The 20150-nt window shown below is 30.3% G+C and overlaps 1 protein-coding gene across 6 annotated transcripts in view; it reads right to left on the bottom strand.

The window, feature by feature from the left end:
- Positions 1-20150, bottom strand: part of LOC118188921 (rab GTPase-activating protein 1-like) — a 113422-nt gene that overhangs the window by 23990 nt on the left and 69282 nt on the right. For 3 of the 6 annotated variants that reach the window (XM_085814909.1, XM_085814912.1, XM_085814919.1), the window contains exons 17-22: positions 19419-19460; positions 16145-16273; positions 15719-15805; positions 14200-14310; positions 2672-2776; positions 1555-1638 (exon numbers count right to left, since the gene is read on the bottom strand). In XM_085814909.1, coding sequence (XP_085671035.1) covers positions 1555-1638; positions 2672-2776; positions 14200-14310; positions 15719-15805; positions 16145-16273; positions 19419-19460 — 558 coding nt within the window. The other 3 variants (XM_085814923.1, XM_085814934.1, XM_085814930.1) reach the window with 3 other exon arrangements.

The following is a 20150-nucleotide window of genomic DNA, read 5'->3' as shown; positions in this document are numbered from 1 at the left end:
ATTGAAGTCTATGGCCACATGGAAAATACAACCTCTGAACTCAGTTTTAATTGACTTCCACTTTCTACTTCAGTGACTGAATGTAAAGGTGTGAATTTAACCCGGCGGAAGTCACACCAAGAAAAGTTACTAGAGTGGGCGCGTGGGGTATCACATACCACAATATTTAAAATGCGATAAAAAATAGTTTTATTTAGTTTAAAGCTGTTTTTCTTGTTCTCGTATATTATAAATATGTGAATAATAATTGGGTTTCAAACAATTAATTTCAAAAATAATCTTAGAGTTAAAATTAAGATAAAAGAAAATAATAAAAAAATAAACATCACGCCTCTAAGTTTCATTGCATCTCTAATACACAATGCTTATTTTATTTCTTTACACTTTGAACAAAATACATTCATGTGTTCTTGGCACAGAATATTTTTACATTTTAAACATTGCATTCACATTCTTCTGTCCTTGGCGCACAGGCAATTTATCACATCTTTCACACTTAGTTGTTTCGAATTTCATGTATTCGTTTTAATTCTTCGTCGAAACTTCTGCTTTTGTTTTGCATGCAGTACGTCAGTTTCGGTAAAGTATTAATCTCTGATCTTTGTTCAATACTTTTTTCATTAACTGTAATGCTAAGTCCTTCAAAAACAGACTTCTGTTTCTAGTTGGTGGACTAGCAGTTGAATATAATATAGTTCAAGCATTTAATTACAGCAACATTAAGTGCAGGAAAGAAAATTACCTTTAGCCATTTCCTGGTTATTCTGGCAATTGAATAATTGGCTGACATTTCATCCCCCCATATTCACTGCTCCTTTAGTCATATTATAAAAACATTTAATTCCTGACGTTTTATTTTCTCCAATAGTATCATCTGTAGTATGATCGTTATATAATGTTGAAAGCATAAGAACAGTTTTTCCTTTTTTTAGGAACATTAGGAATTAATGTTTTATCTTTTTCGAAACCAAAACAGTGTAGAAAATATTCCTATTTTCATCTTCAGTTTCCGAAATGCAATCTTCATTGCTTTCAAATATTTCTAATAAATCTCACAAGCATTGCATATCCAATTCAAAGGGAGTCATTCTTTTTACCATAATGCGGTTAGAAATTTTTAAAAATTTAATGTCAAGTACTTTAAAATCATTTGCGAGTAGAAATATTTACTGTTACACGCTAGAAATAAATTTCTGAACTAAATATTCAGTCAGAAAAACACTTACGCGGACTGGCGTGTGGGGTGTTTCATACCCCAGTTCCAACAAAATACCGATAAATCTTTTTCTGAAACACACAGGCAAAGAAAAAGCGGTTCTGAAAGTCAACCACAACTAGAAACTCAGCTACTGAATGCAGCACAGAATTTCAGTTTCACAAGTTAGGAATATTCCACTTTTATGTAGGGGTGGGGTATGATACACCCCACATGCTTTCCCAAGGGTTAACATAAAGCTGGAATCTGAAAATTAAAGACAAAGATTTCCTGGGAGTAGGGGTAGTAATATGAAAATTTCTAACAGAGGAACATGAAATTAATTTCAAAAGCCTTACTTGCTTATACTCTGATATTATTGTATTGTTGCGAGAAATTTCACTTTCAGCTTGTTGCAGTTCTCTTCTACATAATTCCTTTAGCTGCAAAAAAATAATATATCAGCTCTTTATGTAGATTCATTCTATGGTAGAAAATTTTATAAGTGAAATTATTATAACAAATTCATATTAAAACAATAGGTTTGAAGAAGATAAAAGCTACAATTTGAAATATATTAAATAGAAAATATAAATGTTTCTTAGTAATGTAAACCAGTTTTTTTCTTAGAACATTATCATTTCCCTTTATTCCTTCAACATGATTTAGAAATTCTATGAATAAAGTCAGGACAAAAATTTTAAACACCTCAAAAGAAAATAATTTACTTATTTTATGTGGGTGTAATTGTATTTTAAAATATATTGCTAACATTAAAAAATTCTAAGTTAAAAACAAAATTAAAATTTATTATACAGAAACAACAACAAAATTATCACAGAACAAAACTCAACATATATATATTAATACCAAATTATCTTCCTTTAATTTTAAAGACAAAACATAAATTTTAAAATTTCTATTCCACCAAAGTAAAAAATATGCAATATTAAACTGTACTTGGCAACAGTTCTTTCAGTACTGCATGAAGTTCCAAAGCAAAAATGGCTCAAATGCAACCTTTTCTTTTTAAAACACTTTTATCTATTTGTTATTATTATTACTTCTGTAATAGCTTCACATTAAAATTTCAAAACACTTAGACTCGAGTCCATCATAATTCAGTACTGCTTTTCATAAACTGAACTATTAATGAATTTATTTATCAAATTCAATTTAAAAATTAGGTATGCTTTCCTGCAGTAAAACTGCATTTGAGATTTTTTGCTTCAATACTTTTTAAAGCATATTATTGGCGGAGGGGAAGAACTTAATAAATGTTTACCTACAAATATTTATTTATGCATACTTTCCTATTATAAATCATCCATCAATATATTATATTGTTCAAATTTTGGTGTAAAATTTAAGTATCTGCTTCTATTGTAACCTGTTCTTTAAGCTAAATATTTAAGTATTAATTTTGATTTTAGACAATATACAGAATGTACACTTATATAAACAAAAATTAAATACTTGATTGACTTCAGTTTCCAAACGTCGTTTTTCATCTTCTACTTCTGCTAAAGACTTTTTTGTAGTGCTAATTTCTTTACAGTAGCTTTCTAATTTTTCAAGAGCCTAGAGATGTGTTGTGAAAGTATTTAATACAAAAATAGAAACATTAAGTTTCAAATATAGAACAAATAAAAGATTTATTCTAATCAAAGTTTTGAGATTAACAAAATATAATCTACATGTAAACTATAAATACAAGAAAGTATAAGATCAGACTTAATATTTATTTTAATTCTTCATGTTCCATACAGTTTATGAAATGATCTGTTTACAAATACTTGCAAGTGATGTATATCGGTTCATTCTCAAAATCAATAGTTGTATTTAAAATTTGTACCTATTTAATCCTTTTCTTTTTTCCTTCCTTTTCTTGAAGGGCCTAATTTCACAAAAGAACATAATCCCAAGAAATGGGAATGTATAATCTTATTTTTTAATTTTTTAAAATATATGCTACATGCAGAACCCACCACTTATTAAACTGATTGGTTAATAAACTCAGCCACTTATTATGTTCAAATTTTGAGACCAAAACAAATAGATATTAATCAATAGAAAAACCACCACTTATTAAAACCCAGCTTCATGCTTATTACATTCAGATCGACAAAAGACTGATCCTTCAGTGCCAGAATCTTACTTGTACATATCAAACCTTTTGTAGTTTATTCATTTAATGAATAATGTACAACGGCTTTATCATTCAGGTACATAATACTTCATTAAAATGGGTTCAACTAAAAATTTCCACCCCTGTCCTCTGTAGTAATTTGCTTTACACACACAATACTTTAAATGGTACTTCAAAGTCTTTTACGCCAGTTTCCCATAGTCCTCCAAAATTTGGGGATCGGGGGGGAATAAGATTCCATTCAATAACTTCTGAAGCTAGATATCCCACTAATATCTCATCTGGGTTTTTAATAATATTGTAAAATTCCTTTCTTTTATTGAAAGCTTTAATAAATGTTTTAGCATTATTGCTAAATAATTTGCTACTTTTACCACACTTAGAAAAGAATCTCTTTAAGGTAGTTATAAAAGAGATAGATGTATAACCAATTCTAAATGTCTGGCACGAGTTACAAAACAAATTAAAATACAAACATAAATTTTATTCCAAGCACCTTGTCTTTGGTGTTTATATTTGATAAAGAGAGGAACACAAAAATCAATGCTTGTACAATTAAATTCATAATTTTGAATTACTTGATCTCAAGGTAAGTTACATCAAAGCTGATTTGTGATAAATGGCTTAGCCTTGAAACAAGAAATATATTCATGCACAATATTTCTACAACCATTTAACAGCCAGAAGACTTGCCAATCATGATATAATATTCTTACGAAATGTACAGGTGCGGTAAGATATCTTCCTCGCAAAGCAGTTTTAGGGTTGCCATAAAATGGCAAGGGAAGGCAGGGTCGCGATATTTGGTGACAAAATTGGCAATATGCCATGGACAGATGGAGAAGTTTCTGGAACGAATTCTTACCGGTTTAGCCCAGAATGTTTTTGAACACAAGCTGAAAGCTATATAAACCCTGCTGGTCCGCAGTCAGCTAGTATGTGTGCCTGATAACCTGGAGGCTGTATCGCTGATCGTGTCAGCGTGTTTATAGTAATTCATCGACAATTGTAAACATGTTTTGGAGCTGCCCTGACAATACTGTCCAATAAAGTATGTTTCAATACTTCATCAAGTAGTGCCGAAATCTGTTAACAGGAAATATGTTTTAAGTAGCTTTACAAAATTAATTCTTTTTTCGTATAAAAATAAAAATTTATCAGAAAATTGCATTCTTAAAAGTGTGATTAAATTCATTTAATACATGTAACTGTTATTAAATACTAGTGCTTTAGATTTTAATGTTAAATTTCATGCATGCTTTTGTTAAATTTGCAAGTACATTTTAAAGAAAATCAATTTGTTCATAAATTTGTCGAAGATCTCATGTTCAGCTAAATCAAATTTATTTTTGTGTGATCTTAAATTTGAGGCACCGATAGTGAATTTGTTTTGGCATATTCATAATTTTGATTGGAAAACTTAGTGCTACTGTGAAAGAATGATCAACTGATTTTTACCTTATTATTGTAATTGACTTGCAGGATTTTTCATAATGTGATGTTGCATATGTTTTCATAATGTGATGCCTCTTCTTTGTTATCAAATACATAAAAAGAGTATATTCATAATCTGATATTTCTTCTTTTGTAAGAGTGTAATACATCATAATGTTATACTTGGGATTTGTTTTTAGAGTATATAACAGTATTTTTTATTTACTTGTTGCTTTAAAACAGGTTTTAAATCAAGGCTATTTTTTTCTGCCTTAGTATGCACATAAAACTTACTTAAGCTATATTTTTAACAAGTTAATGAAATATATTAACAAGTTAATAGGTCAGCTGCTTTAATAGAAAAAGAACTAAAAATGATATACCTTGAAACATTTTATTGAAAATAAGAATATTATCTTAGCAGTGTTGGCTAAGATTTATTCAGACCTTTCTTTTTCTTTTTTTTTTTTCATTTATTTTGATATTTCCATATACATTAATTTAAATAAGAATCCAGTAAGTAAGATCATGCTGTATAAAGCTGTCGATTTACAACAAAAATATCAAATTACTGCTGTATTTTAATAAAATTTTAATATAATGAAATGAATTGCACTACATTAGGAAAAAGAGTGAAAAAATTTCTATTTTTGCATTATTTTCACTATATGTGTTTTGCATATGCTTGTTACAAGAGGCCTTATTCTATAGATCTGTAGCTAAATGATATTTTTATGTTTTTATATATGGAAATTAATTAATAAGAAGAACTGTGATTTAAGCATTGTCCTTGCAGTGGTATAGATTGAATCTTATATAGGTTATGGAATTATCATTAAATATTCAGATAAGTGTAATATTAACAGCATATGTATGTTTTTTTCATCATTTAACGCATGTAAATTCTTATAAATTTATCAGTATTTTTTTATGTATTATAAAAAGTAGCTATCAATAACAAATAATTGATTAGTAAATAATATCTACAAATTCCGTATGTAAAGGTATTATTTTTATTTATTTATGTATATATTATTTTTTTAATTTCGTTTTACCTAAATAAAAGTGAAAAAATGTTTTTTGATGTGGAATTTTTACTCTACTCTTTTTTACTACTCTAGATATGTTAATACGTCAGCATGCACTTATTTATTTATCACGCAAAAATTTATTTACAATTTTAGAAAATTATCTGTTGATTCAGGAAAGCTTTAGAAACTTAAAAATTACTGAAGTTGTATTCATACTAATTTGTACTCACAGCTTTAATGGCCTCTAAATATTTTAACATGTAATGTAAATAAAAGTAATATGCTTAACTCCATCATTACTGAAATGCCATAGCTGAGAAATTAAGAATTATCAAACAAATACAGGACTGAGAGACTTCTAATTTTTATATGACACATGAAATTACCTTGAATTCTAAAAGAAAAAAATTAAATAAATATGAAAGTATGATTATAAATCCAGTACAACCTCATAAAAATTTAAGCATACAGCTGCGGGAAATTTATTGTCAAAAAATAGATTTTGAGATGCTTAACATTATGCATGTATTTCAAAGTAGAAATTGAAAATTCAATAAAGGAATTCAAAAAGGAAAGTATTTTTAACTAATATACAAATGTGAAATATAATATATTAAAATGTTTTAAAAACTTTTAAAATAACTTAAATCATATGAGAAATTCAGCAGTTTAAAAAAATACAAGAAAGAAGCTGAGCTGCAGAGAAAAGAAGGGGGGCAAAAGCCACACATCTTTATATGAATGCAAAAAATCAGAAGTTTGGATACCCTAGAATGTTAAATAATAAAGTTTTAGCAAACACCACTAAAGAGCCAAAGATGGCACCCCAAACCTGAATTACAACCCTAAAGCATGGCTACAACACGAAGCCTATGTTAGAACATAGATGACAAGCAGCCTGTATCTCTAGTAGCTGTAATATGATTGGCTTACTTAACGAACTTCCCCAACTCTCAAACGAAGGTTACTTACCGTAAGGATCTCTCCGACGGTTGTTGTGACAAATGCCAATTTAACCAACAGTCCTTACGGTTACTGGAGTCATAAAATTTAGCAGTTGTCCGTTAAGAAAAGATCGTTATTTATGCTCCGTCTCGTGAATAGGGCCCTAAGACTGAAATTCATTTTTAACTTGTATACAATTTAAAATTGTTATATGCTTAATTTGTGTATATAACTTAGTGTAAATAATTGTTATTTGTTATGTTATTTGTTTTATTATGCTTTGTTTGTATCGAATTTGGCTTCTGACCAAGGGTTGTACTGCCCGGGACGTACAGTCCTTGGGAGGGGGCAGTGTTACGAAATATACAGGCGCGGTAAGATAGCTTCCTTGCAAAGCAGTTTTAGGATTGCCATAAAATGGCAAGGGTAATCAGGGTTGCCACATTTAGTGAGAAATCGCTCATTTGGTGACAAAATTGGCGATATGCCTTGGACAGATGGAGAACCTTCTGGAACGAATTCTTACCAGTTTAGCCCAGAATGTTTTCGAACACAAGCCGAAAGCTATATAAACCCTGCTGGTCTGCAGTCAGTCAGTGTGTGTGCCTCGCCGAGAGGGTGAGTCAGAGTGCGAGTTAGTATCAAGTTGGTGTCTCGTCTAGTGAATCAATCGAGTTGACAGCCAGGTAGCGAGTGCCGAGTGGGTCGTCCAGTGCACCGAAAGAGTCTCGCAGTGTATCGCCGAGAGAGTGTGTTGAGCTCCGGGAACGACTGAACCGAAGAGTCGGGAGCTGTGCTCTGAGTGTCGTCAAGTGCATCGCGAGTTGTAGCGTGGAGAGTCTTGAGAGTATGTAGAGTTCCGAGAACGACCAAGCAGAGTCGGTAGCTGTACTCTAGTACTTTGCTGTGAAGCTGTCTCCACCATGATAGCCTGATAACTTGGAGGCTGTGTCGCTGATCGTGTCAGCGTGTTTATAGTAGTTCATCGATGACTGTAAACGTGTTTTGGAGCTGTCCTGACAATAATGGCCAATAAAGTGTGTTTCGATACTTCATCAAGTAGTGTCGTCAATGTTCACTCCAAATCCACACGAACCCCGTACAAACGTGAAGGAAAAAAATAACGTAACAACTGGTGTCAGAAAAGAAAAACGTAACAATATCAATGACTGAGTTCAAGCATTCAAATATTTCTTTTTATGAAAATACTGTACAATATGTTTTGTTAGAATATGTTTATCAGATAAAATAGTTGGATGCTTCAGGTTTTAAGTTACCATTTTGCAACTTATCACTTTCAAAACATCAACACCTAATGGAAAAGGGTACAGATTAAGAAAGTATGAATTTGTAGGTAATGAAGAAAGGCTCAGATGAAAAACTTCTTGCTTGCAGTTCTTTAACACAACATGAAATTCTGTATTACAATTCCTTCATACTTAAAAAAATCCCAAACGTCTTCTGGCAAGTGACAATTTGGCATTGTTGGCAAATCCTAGAATCATGTGATCACTTTTTGCACTTTTACAAAACATAATTGCTTTGATATCAAATGTAACTCTTTTAGGCCTAACATAAATTACTGCAGCATAACCTTTCTCCAGTGCATCACAAAATCCATGCAGTTGAATCTTAAAGGCTTGGTAAAAGAACATTTATAAGAATGCAAACTGAATTTAAGTACTGAATTTCTTTACACACAGTCTTCCATTTTTTCCCAGTTTTTTTTTTTTTTTTTTTTTTTTTTTGTTTTGTTTTTTGAACTGAATTATCTCAGACAGGTTTAAATTTCTAGAGTTCTTGAAGAAGAATTTTCGCTGATATGGACAAAAGGTGCAATCCAATCCAAAGGAATGAATAATTTTGCTATTGATGATAATATAGAACATTTTATTTGAATATCCTGACAATTTAACTTCACAGAATTACAGAAAAATTCATTTTGATTAGAGTCTCAGTGCAGGGCAAGCAATTTTATAGCATTGTTTTCCATATTCATATGAAGTTTATCATTAGTTAAGATTTTTTAAATTTGCATTTTCTAGCAGTAATTTTTCATTTGCAGATTATTTATGGAGTTGAAACCCAGTCTTTTCTAAGCATTTTGTTCATTTCAGAACCCTCTTGAACACTTAATTCTCACTTTCTTCAGTGCTCCTTCAATGCTCTCACTGAAAAGTATGATGTAGAAGCAGTTCCATGCATAACAGCATTAAACCAAGAATGAATTCAAAAAACACATTGGAGAGATAATTCAAGATGCTGCTTTGAATTATCTCTCCAATGTGTTTTTTTAAATTACCCTATGACTAGCCACAATTTTAAATTGCCTATACACTTTCTCAATATCAGCAATTACAATGAAGGATCAATTTCAAAAGAATATTAATCAGATTGTCTTGGGTTTTTGGACTAACTATTAAAGTGTTATACCACCTGCTTAAACCTGATGTGCCAAGTAACTTAGATATTGTGACCAATAGGGTTGAGAGTCAACCACTGATATTCCAAACATTGAAGAAACTCAGTCTGCTATAAATAAGCTGAAAAAAAGAACAAAGCAGCAGGTCCTGATGTGATTCCCGTCGAGTTATTAAATATAACGACCTCACAAATATTATACGAAAAAGAACGGCATCTATATGGGAAAAAGAAATCCTAACTACTGATTGGAGGTCAAGTATTCTATGTTCTGTAGACAAAAAGGCAACATAATGAACTGTGAATAATGGCACTTTAAAGGTTATCATGTGCCAAACGAATGGTGAGAGTTTTGAAAATACACAGGTGAAAGGTAAAAACAGTCTTAAAAATATGTTCATGACGGTGATAAAATGACTAATCATTAGGATGATCGAAACATAAAATGTAAATGGAAGCATGAAGACTAGAAACAAACAAGGTATAAAACACACATTATTTGGAACATTCATTAAAATTCCAAAGCAGATCAATTTAAGTGATAAAAGCCAATCTCTTTTAGACAAGAAAACAGGTTACTATTCAAGTCTTTCCCAATCAAACGGAGAAGAGATACGTCATAGGTATTAAAATATTTACAGCGAGTTCTTATACTAGTACGGGATATGGAAATGGTTATAAAACTCCTATATTAAGGGATTAAGGTGCGAGTATTGATATAGTTTGTAACAAATACATCACATTAGAAATACTAACAGATGAAAATGTATGGGTGCAAGAGTCATTAAATTTGAATCCAACTTGTTTACCATTGGCTGAGGTTGAACTCGGGCAAGTAATAACCAAGGCTGTCATTATTAGAAAGGAACTCCACAAAGGAAGGTATTTATTAGGCAATTGACCTTTTGCACTGTTGAACGAACAAAGAAAAGAACCTATTAGTTGTCCTCATTAGGTTAATGCTGATCTACTAGAGCTCAAAAGAAAAGAGAAATAGTTGAATGCGATGAAGAGAAAATCTTGGAACCGATGAAGGAAAAAATGAAACATCCAGAGATGCCTTTGAAGGAGAAGTTAAATTACCGGAATTAAGCACGGAAAATGAAGCTCTCATGAAATTAATAAATGTTAGCTTAAACGAGTTGCACGACTTCAGCATACTGATAACCTAAAATCATTTATGAAGTTAAGGAAGGTACACTGCCGGGGGGGGGGAGGTACATTTCTATATCTCCCATTCTACTGGGCCGAATGACAAAATTCAAATTGCGTTTTTCATGGCTTGAAACGCGACTTGGGATATATATTAGATTTATATATAGCACTATTCTAACAAGTATTTTGACACACATTCAGACATTTTCTGAAATAACATACCAATATTTTTTACATATTTTGAGTCTACAACTCAAATTATGCCTAAATATTAAATTTTGTAAAATTTGGTGGGAAATTTATGGAGAAATTCAACAATATATGTTGGCGTTTTTTTTTTTTTTTTTTTTTTTTCAGTTTACACCAAAAATAGTTTACTTGGCGAACTTCTTAATATGTGGCAACCTATTTTCATTTACATTTTTACATAGTGCGTGAGAGGAAAAAAAGGCACAATAGTTCCTTCATTCAAATAACATTCTTTATATAATATTTTTATGTTACCATTTTAAATATTTTTTTTTCTGTTCGAATTTCATTTTAATTGTTTAAGTTGCATGGTTTCTTTCAAATAACCGTTTTAAAAATTTCTATTCACTCATTTGAATTGCATAGTTTAAATAAAAGTTGCATCGTTTATTATATTTTTTTCAAATAAATTTCTTTATACTATACTTTTTTAGTCATAGTTACTATTTTAGGTAATTTTTGAATTTTTAAACTTTTATTTTAATTTTTTGTGTTGCACCGTCTCTTCAGGTAATTGTTTTAAAATTTTTTATTCATTCATTTGAACTGTGCATTTTAAATATATTTAATATAAAATTTCCATAATTTGATTTTATTTATTTGAATTGCTTTTCTTTCAGAAGAATACTTTGTGACTACAATGCGTTTGAAACAGCATACATTAAAGGAGAAGATACAGTAAAGCACAGTTAACATGCCTTTCAATGTTCCATTCAGAAAAGATATATAAATAAGAGAGATATGTATCTGACATTTTAATTTAGAATAACTTGCATGATTTGAGTATATCTTTCATCTTGTGAAATTAATGTGTTAAATAAAGTCATTGCTGTATTCTGTGACTGAGTTTGCTTCAACTGCGAAACAAGTATCACAGGAATTGAAACCCATCATTTGTTTGTCGACCTCAGGGCAACCTATGATACCATTGCTAGAGCTTAGCTACTAAGCTCTAAATGAGTTTTAAGTTCCAAGAAAGTTAAGTAAGCTTGTGAGGCTCACTCTAACTCATTCTGGCTTATGCTGATGATGTAGAAATATCTGCAAGATCTACAGCTGTGCTGGGAAAGATTTTTTTGGCACTAGAGAATTCAGCCAGGAAAATGAAGCTCAGAGTAAATGTGGGAAAAAAGTATGTGCTGTAGTAAAAGGGAAAATTCACCACTAAAATATTTGAGACTGGCCCATTTAAATTTGAATCTGTGAAAAATTTCATTACTTGGGCTCTTAAAATTAACTATCAAAATGATATTAATATTGAAATCAGAAAAATTATTATTGCTGCAAATCACTGTTTCTTTAGTTTAAGACCTTTTCTGAAATACCAGCAAATAAAAGACAAGGATAAAAATTTTATTATACAAGCTATTAATGAGATCAATCTGAACCTATGTCTCAGAGATGTGGATTCTGACTATACGGGAAGAAAGAGCCCTGGTGATCTTTGAAAGGAAGATTCTAAGAAGTATTTTCATGCTGTTTTGGAGAATAATATATAGCATATATAGTATAGCTTTGAACTCTATAAAATTCATAAAGATGAGGATATTATTAAATCCACAAAAATTAAGTAGAATGAGATGGGCAGATTATCTCTTGAGAATGAATGCAGAGAAAATGGTCCAATCGTTCTTTTAAGGTCTTTAATGCAACTTCACAGTTTTTATCACTATAACTTACCACCTTCAAAGATGAAAACTTTGCTTGATACTCCAAACTGGCATGAGTGTTGGTAGTCTCTCTTTCACTCTTAGCTCCTTCACTGCAAACTCTGCCCATAACCTCCTGCTTCACTGCAACTATATATGAGTAAAAATATCATGACATCACTGCTTGTGATGCAACATTATGAATTATTCATGAAATGGTTGGAGAACTTCTTGTATATCCCAAAAGGAAAATTTGAACACCAAGTCCTCAAATGATGGGATGCAGAAGTTGCACTTCCATCTTCCACATCAGCTGGAATTTGAGAAGGATTACTCACACATTTATAATACTAATACTTTTAGAAGTGCAATGGTCAAAATTTTGGTTAAACTGGATTCATTGAAGTTCTTCATACTTGAAGAATAAATAAGATGCAGTCCTCAATAAGTTAAAAACAGATAAACATCAAACAGCTTTGAAAGTTACCGGTACGATACTTTGGTACTGAAAGAGTCTTTTGCCAATCTGTGTTTTACAGTGGCCACAGTTTGTTTAATACATGCTGGTTTTATTACTGTTTAATACATTATGTTTTGGTTCCTAGGTGTTTGAATATAAAAAGTGGAAAATTTTATTAATAAGTGAATTTAATAAGCAAGATGAGGACCATTAGTCTTTTGAAGCAGTACGCAGAATAGTAAATCTATAATTATTTAATATATTTACCGACAAGTACTTAAATTTTGCTAAAGATTTAAACGTAATCAATCCCTGGCACATAAAAAGATACAATAACAATTTTCTAAGAGGTCAAATGTAAGTACATAAATAACAAAATGTTAAAAATTATAGCAGACATGTTACACTACTAAATTTGGCTACTGAATTTAGTGTGTCCACCTAATTATTAAACTCATCATACTTCGTCAACTCATATTTTGAAGTCCTATGATCCTTCCAAAATTTGTTCAGTTCAGATTTCAAAATTTAGCATTAAAATTTTTGGGGGTTATTGAAATTACTGAAGAATAACAAGAATAAAAAAATAGAAAAAGAAACTGAAAGCTTTTAAGTGTTATACTATGCCCAAAGGGGTGTTTCTTAACATTTTGTGACGTAACACAAACCTTTAGTTATTAAATATCATGTTTTTCGCACTTAAACCATAGAATTCAATTCAACAGCAATATCACAAAATATTTAAAAGAAAATATCTTAAAAATTTCCAATACACAGTCTCGCATGCTGAGATAATCCCTCCCTCTTCTGTACTGTGTTGCCACTGCTCGCTTCGAAATCGTTCAATTTGTTAATAAAATATTCTTCAATGTTTGACAAAATATGAAATAGAGAATAAAACAAATTCCAAGTTTGTGCTTCTAAATACCAATATTCAAATGGAGGACTATGTTATTCAAAATTTGATCTCTCTAGGTACCGTTGTTTTTCCACAGTGCGAGAAACAAACATACATTCATGCAGATTCTTCATTATTTAATTTCTTTAAATATAATGCAGGGATCTAATATTTGGTGGCAAAAATTTGAAAAGTGAACTGACACTTATAGTGTACCGACGCAAAATCCAAAACAAAATTAAAAGCCCTTCTGGGCAAATTGCCCCTTTGGGCTAAAAACACCAGGCAATAGCTTTATATGAATAATTACTGGAAAACGTAATTATCTATCTATCTATTTATATAGATGTAATAAATGATAATAATTACTTGTGTAATTTTTTATCAACATGTGCTACTACTGAAAAATCTGATTATTCAATTAGTAATTCACATTTTCTAACCTTTTGAAAAGTGACATAAAACAATCCGCAAAACCATACTTTATCCAAAACAATGAAATTTCACTTCATCAATTAAAGATTAATAAAAAAACTATTTCAATATTTATGTTGATGAAAAAACATGAATTTTAATTTATAACAGATTTAAGCAAGAGTTGCATTTTACTTACAGATTTTAGTTCACTTTCAAGTTGGGATCTCACAGTAAGTAGTTCATTCACTAAACTGTCATTTTCATGCTCAAGCCTTAAGTTGTTAAGTTGGTATTTGCTATTTTCTCGCTGGAATGAGACACAAAATATAATGCAATTAAAAATAAAATTAAAGATTTTTAACATTCCACAGGTAATATCAGCTACACAAAATTTCCAACATCCTTGTAAAAAAAGATATACAAAATAAAATAAAAGTTTAGTAACAAAGTATTAATCACCATTTTATGTTTTTTACTTTCTGATGATTTAATGACACATTTGATACTCTTCTAAGACTCCTACTGAGGATGATGGGGGAAAAATATTTTATACAGTTTTTCTCTGTTTCTTGTTTTCAGCAATATACATACCACTGCTTCAAGTATAATTAACATATCATCTTACTTATCAGAATTTAATGCTAATACTAGCTGAATAAGAATTTGTGCTTCAGCATCAGTTCTAGAGCTACATTAAAAGGGGCTACAAGAAGTATTTTAAATATATTTTCAACAATTAAAAATTTTATTTTAATGAAATTTTTATAACAAAAAAAATTTCTATTTTAGTTTAACTCATAAATTTTAAATAGACAATTTTATTACACACATCTATTTAATGCAGCTTTACACATCATTTCGTGTAATTTTGGTATTTACATATCATCCTCTCAATCATGAAAGCTGGCTACCACTGAACCACAGAAATTGGTGGAGATTCCGCTATAAATGCACTAGTCATTCAGATGGAAGTCTCCTACCTGCAACTCTTAAAATAAAACAATTGTCAGTCTCTCTGACTTATCCTCCAAATAACCACTGTTGCCACTTAGATCCACTTCGTTTTTGTGCTTTGTAAAAAGGCTTTCATCAGTTCCTACTTTTATATTAGATGTTTTATATCAGATTGCCCTCATTTTACTATCCTAAGCTCCATTTAGAACACTATGAGTACGTACTTCCCACAGGTGATTGTTCTAATCTATTATTATTTTGTTGGCCATATTCAGCTGTTCTTTCACCATTCAAGTTGTTAATTCTCTTGACCAGCTGTAAATGCATTAAACTGCAATCACAAGTGTGATTCTACAGCACTGGGGCTCGTATTCTCCAAAATGAAAGAAATAAATACAGCAACAATAGTTAACTTACATCTCATTCATTAAAAAAACAGGTGGCTTACCGAGAATCATTTGGAGTTAGATCAACTGAAAGCGTGGATGTTATAGTGTGTTGTGATATTTTGCTTATTTGTAACACGCACTAAATCATGGTGCCTGTCCACAGTTTTATGTCAATGGGATAATACATTGACATTTTTTTTATTTTTAATTGAATTATATTAAGAAATGCAGAAAAAATATATAACTTTTTCTGCATTTCTTAATTCCTTAAACTTCTATTAAACAATGAGTCATGATATATAGCACTATTAAAAATAAGTCTCGATTTATTTATATTTCTGATAAAGAAAAAATATATACTAAGGTAAATACCTGCAATTTGGTCAGAGGATCTTCTTGATGCTTTTGAAGCTCTTTTTGGGTCATGTAATCTTTAGTATATTTTTTCAGTCTTTTGACCTATTATCACATAATCAGATGAAATTATTAAATTTAAAATAAAATACATTTAGTAAACTGCATCATTCCTAACAGTATATCAAAATAATAGCAACTAAGGGGGTAATCTTAACAACATTAAATAAAAGTTTACTTTAGATTTTATTTCATTAAATCACACCAATTTCACAATATTAAAATATAAAATAATACAGAAATATTTCTTTTGTAGAATACATTAATAAAGGTAGCAACTAATTTTATGGGTGAAGATGTTCTGGACATGATTTTAAATACATTATAAATGTATCATTTAAAGAACTTTACAAAATTAAAACAGTTTTGTTCCAGCCAAATTACCTTAATACTTGTAGCAACAGATAACAGCTCCCTAGCAGTCTTTTCACTTCTATACTTTTTTGGAAGAGTAACCCTGAAGTACTTCAAAATGCCCTCAAAATCTAAAGCTAACAAGTCCTTTTTTGACATCTAGGAAAAGAAAAGAAAATGACTTTTGTTAATAAAAAAACTATACTACATTAATGACATACATATAATAAATGTTACAATCATAACTAATGTTTCTCAATTAAGAATATAAATAAATCAGTATTGGTGAAAAATTGCATACACTTTTCCTACATATTTAAAAAAAATGAAACTCAAATTTATTTCTTACATTACACCTTTTATAAAACTTAGTTAACATAAATAGTTCAAAAATTAGACAGCATAGCTAACAAGTGTATTTTTAACTACACCAGAAAAATGTCTGAATTAGAAATGACATATCCCAATATAAATGTATAGATAGAAAGAGAGAGGATTATATAAATTTTGCACATTTTAACTTTAAAAAACTGCAAAAATTCTGAAATGGATATTAATGGGAAATTATTTCCATTGATAACATCCATATATGTTACAAGTAATATATCACTCGAAATTTCAGTTGTACTTAAGGTCTTAGCATTAAAATTGCTCGTTTGATCTTAGAATGGAGATGAATTTTCCCATGCAGAACAAATTTCTCCAAAATGAAAGAAATAAATACTGCATGTTTTTTGAAATGTTTACAGAAACCTTCATAAATGCTCGCAAAATCAATAAGACAATGTTTTCCTGTTTATTAACTTGATTTCACGAGAATGGAAGCCTTCACATAAAATGAAAAAGCTATGCAAACAAAGTCAGGAATAAAATGCAGTCATAAAATAAAAGTGTAACAAAAATGGCTTTAGAACCAAACTTATGCATTGTAAATTAACGTTCAATCATAACAATTCATTCTTCTTGGGAAAATCTCATCTCATTTTTCACTAAGCAAATGGTTTTCAAACCTAATGGCTGAAACTGTAACTGAAATTTCAAACAATATATTACTTATAACAGTATGGGAAGAGGTGTTATCCAATGAAAGAATTTGCCATTGACCTTCTATTCCCAGTTTGAGATCTCTTATTTCAGATTTCAGCATGACATAATCACAAAATGTTTTTCTCCTTTTACACAATGATGTATCATTTTCAAGCAGTCTTTTGTTCCTGCCATGAAAGTTGTAAAATCTACATGCTTGCCAGATAATATCTGTGATCTTGATTAGGTGCTATACCTGTGATTTTCTTGACATTTATTTTCTTCATTTCTCATATATATATATCATTATTATCAACTGCTTAATTAACTACATTTTCAGTACAAAAAAAACAGAATAAGGACTCTTTTCCCCCAAACAGATTATAAAATTATTTTAAAATGGATTCAGATGAGATTTCTTTGGGATGTCTGTACGTATGTATGTCACATAACTCAAAAACGAGTAACTTCAGAATGTTGAAATTTTCTATATAGGACTGCTATAACATGTAGTAGTACATCTCCCTTTTTTGTTGCAATCAGCAACACCAAAAATCAACGAATTCAGTTTTTTTTTAATTCTTATATGTTGGTAATTTGTGCAATTTTTGCTTTAAAAATGATTGAATTATGTTGTTCTTATCTTTCCGTTATGGTTTTTATGCCTCTAGTTAATCTGCATGCAACAGATGTAGAATTATCAACAATTTGAAAGTTATTTAAATGAGCCTAATTTTTTTTTTTTACCATAGCAGTCACGTTTGTTTACATTTAAAACTTCGCACAACAGTGCATTAAGTCAGTTTCTGCACTTTCAGTGTCTTTTTGCGAGTGGGACCAAAAGTAAATTTTCATTTCTGTGCATCGAAAAATCTGCCTTCTTACCTGCTAGGCGAATTGCTTGTTTCCTCTCTTTCTCTCTCTCTCTTTCCCCCCCAATAGAAACGTAAAATTTTTAAAAATTTTTTTAACTGTATTTGGTGTTTTATATTTTTCTATATTTTTCAATATATTGCAGACAGATTTTTAATGAAGAGATTTTAGGTTTTATGCATTTTTGCCTTGCTGTGAAGTAAGAAGTGAATTAATTGAATGAGAAATCTATCTCTAATGAAATTTGGGGAAATAAGTTTAAATGAAATGCAGCAAAAAATGCGCATAATTTAATATTTCATACAAAAAGGTCATGTAAGGTCCACATCAGAATTTTTTCCCTCTTTTCTTTTCAGATATTATAAGTTTTGGGAAATAATCTAGTATTCTCAGTTTTTCCCCTCCCATAAACTGTACATTTCTGAAGATATAAATGTTATTTACCTAATACCAAGTTGAGACATTCTAAAGAAAAGTCATTTCCTTAAAAGTTTCAATTATGGTGTTTCCCCTCAGACTCAAACTTAAGATCAAGATCATTCTGCAAGTCCATATAAATGTAAAATGACATAGCCTATTTTAAAGGTAACCATTATCATTCCTTGTTGCATAAGGTTACTGTTAAAAAATTCTTTCAAAAAATTTTCGATTAAACTTTTCCTTTTACATGAAATTCATTTCGGTTTCCCTGTATAGGTTAGAGTCTTGTCAACTATAAGCTGTAAATATTTTTAGTAATACATTGACAGAGCTTTGTAGAGTTGGTTGATAGGCTAGGGCTGAAGAAGATGAAACAAATAACTTTTTTGTCATGACCAAGATGGCTGTGCACGAAATATAGCTTGAAGCTAGTGTGTGTGTAGTAAATGAAATGATGGAGTTGCAGACAGATGTGGTGAATTCAACATATGATTTTTTTTGGACACTCTTCTCAATTACATATTTCTGAAGACATATCCCTGATCAGTATGGCACAATGGAGGGAATCTGTACCCCACAATTTTAATTATGACATATTATACTTTTCAATGAGTGCAGTAATATATGTGTGGGGTGCATATTGCATTCATAATGATGTGAATCAGCTATGGGATCTAAAGATTTGCTTCATTAAGAAATAAAAATTTTGCATTGGATTTGGCCGTGTCTGCCTGTTATTGTCCTCCACTTATCTGTGCAGTAAAGAATATCCAAATTATTACAATGCAAAAACCACTGGCAACACATCACAGCTATTCCCAATTTATCACATTGCATATATATGGTATTAAAACTTTAATCGAGGAAAAAATTTGCATATAGAAATATTTTAATATTTCACCAATTTATGACTATACACATAAACACACAATATTTCAAGTCACTACAAATAAAATGATAAAAATTTACCCAGCAGGAAACATACCATTAAAAGAGCCAAAGCTACTTGAAACAAAGTATCAATACCCTGAAAGAATAACCAAGTTATTAGATACCACATAAATGAAACCAATTTAGCATACTTTACAAGGAATGACAATGATAAATTACCAAGCACTTTTACTGCTTTTACAAACACACACACACATTTAAATTTAAAACAGAGTTGGGTTCCTTTTAGGAGAGAGGAATAAACCAGAAGAAAAGGGATGAAATGAACACAGATGCATCCATGGGACTGTTAAAGGGGATAATTTACTAACAGCAAAACTTATTCAGAAAAAAGTTTTATTATTTCTGCAATAAAATATTTCTGCCAAAAATTGCAGTGAAAAGTGTGGTAGTTCTTATTAATTTATTGCTGAGTAAAGCAGAAAGACAGTAAAAACCAGTAGTGGATTTGATAATAAACTAAAAATAACAATATACCACTTTTTGTATTTTTTTTTTTTTTTTTAAATTTTTTTAATAAAGAGTGCACCATTTCCCAAAATCTTTCTTTACTGATGCCATTTAATGTCACAAAATTCTGCCATTCTCTTTTTGCTGCTTGATGCTCCTCTAAATTCTAAAATTTTTGCCACCTCAAAGTTCTGACCAGGTCTCGTACTGGTCCTGTATGATGTGAGGAAAAAATTTTTTATCTGACCTACACAATAAGTGAAGTTTGTAAACAATACACAAGCAAAATAATACGTTAAGTAAGTGTGTCTGTGAC

This window comes from Stegodyphus dumicola, chromosome 1 (assembly GCF_044657685.1).
Source record: "Stegodyphus dumicola isolate Sdum_Otavi_A_Nest chromosome 1, ASM4465768v1".
Taxonomy (NCBI): Eukaryota; Metazoa; Arthropoda; class Arachnida; order Araneae; family Eresidae; genus Stegodyphus; species Stegodyphus dumicola.
Note: the sequence above shows the minus strand (reverse complement) of the source record. Positions and strands in the feature narration are given on the sequence as shown.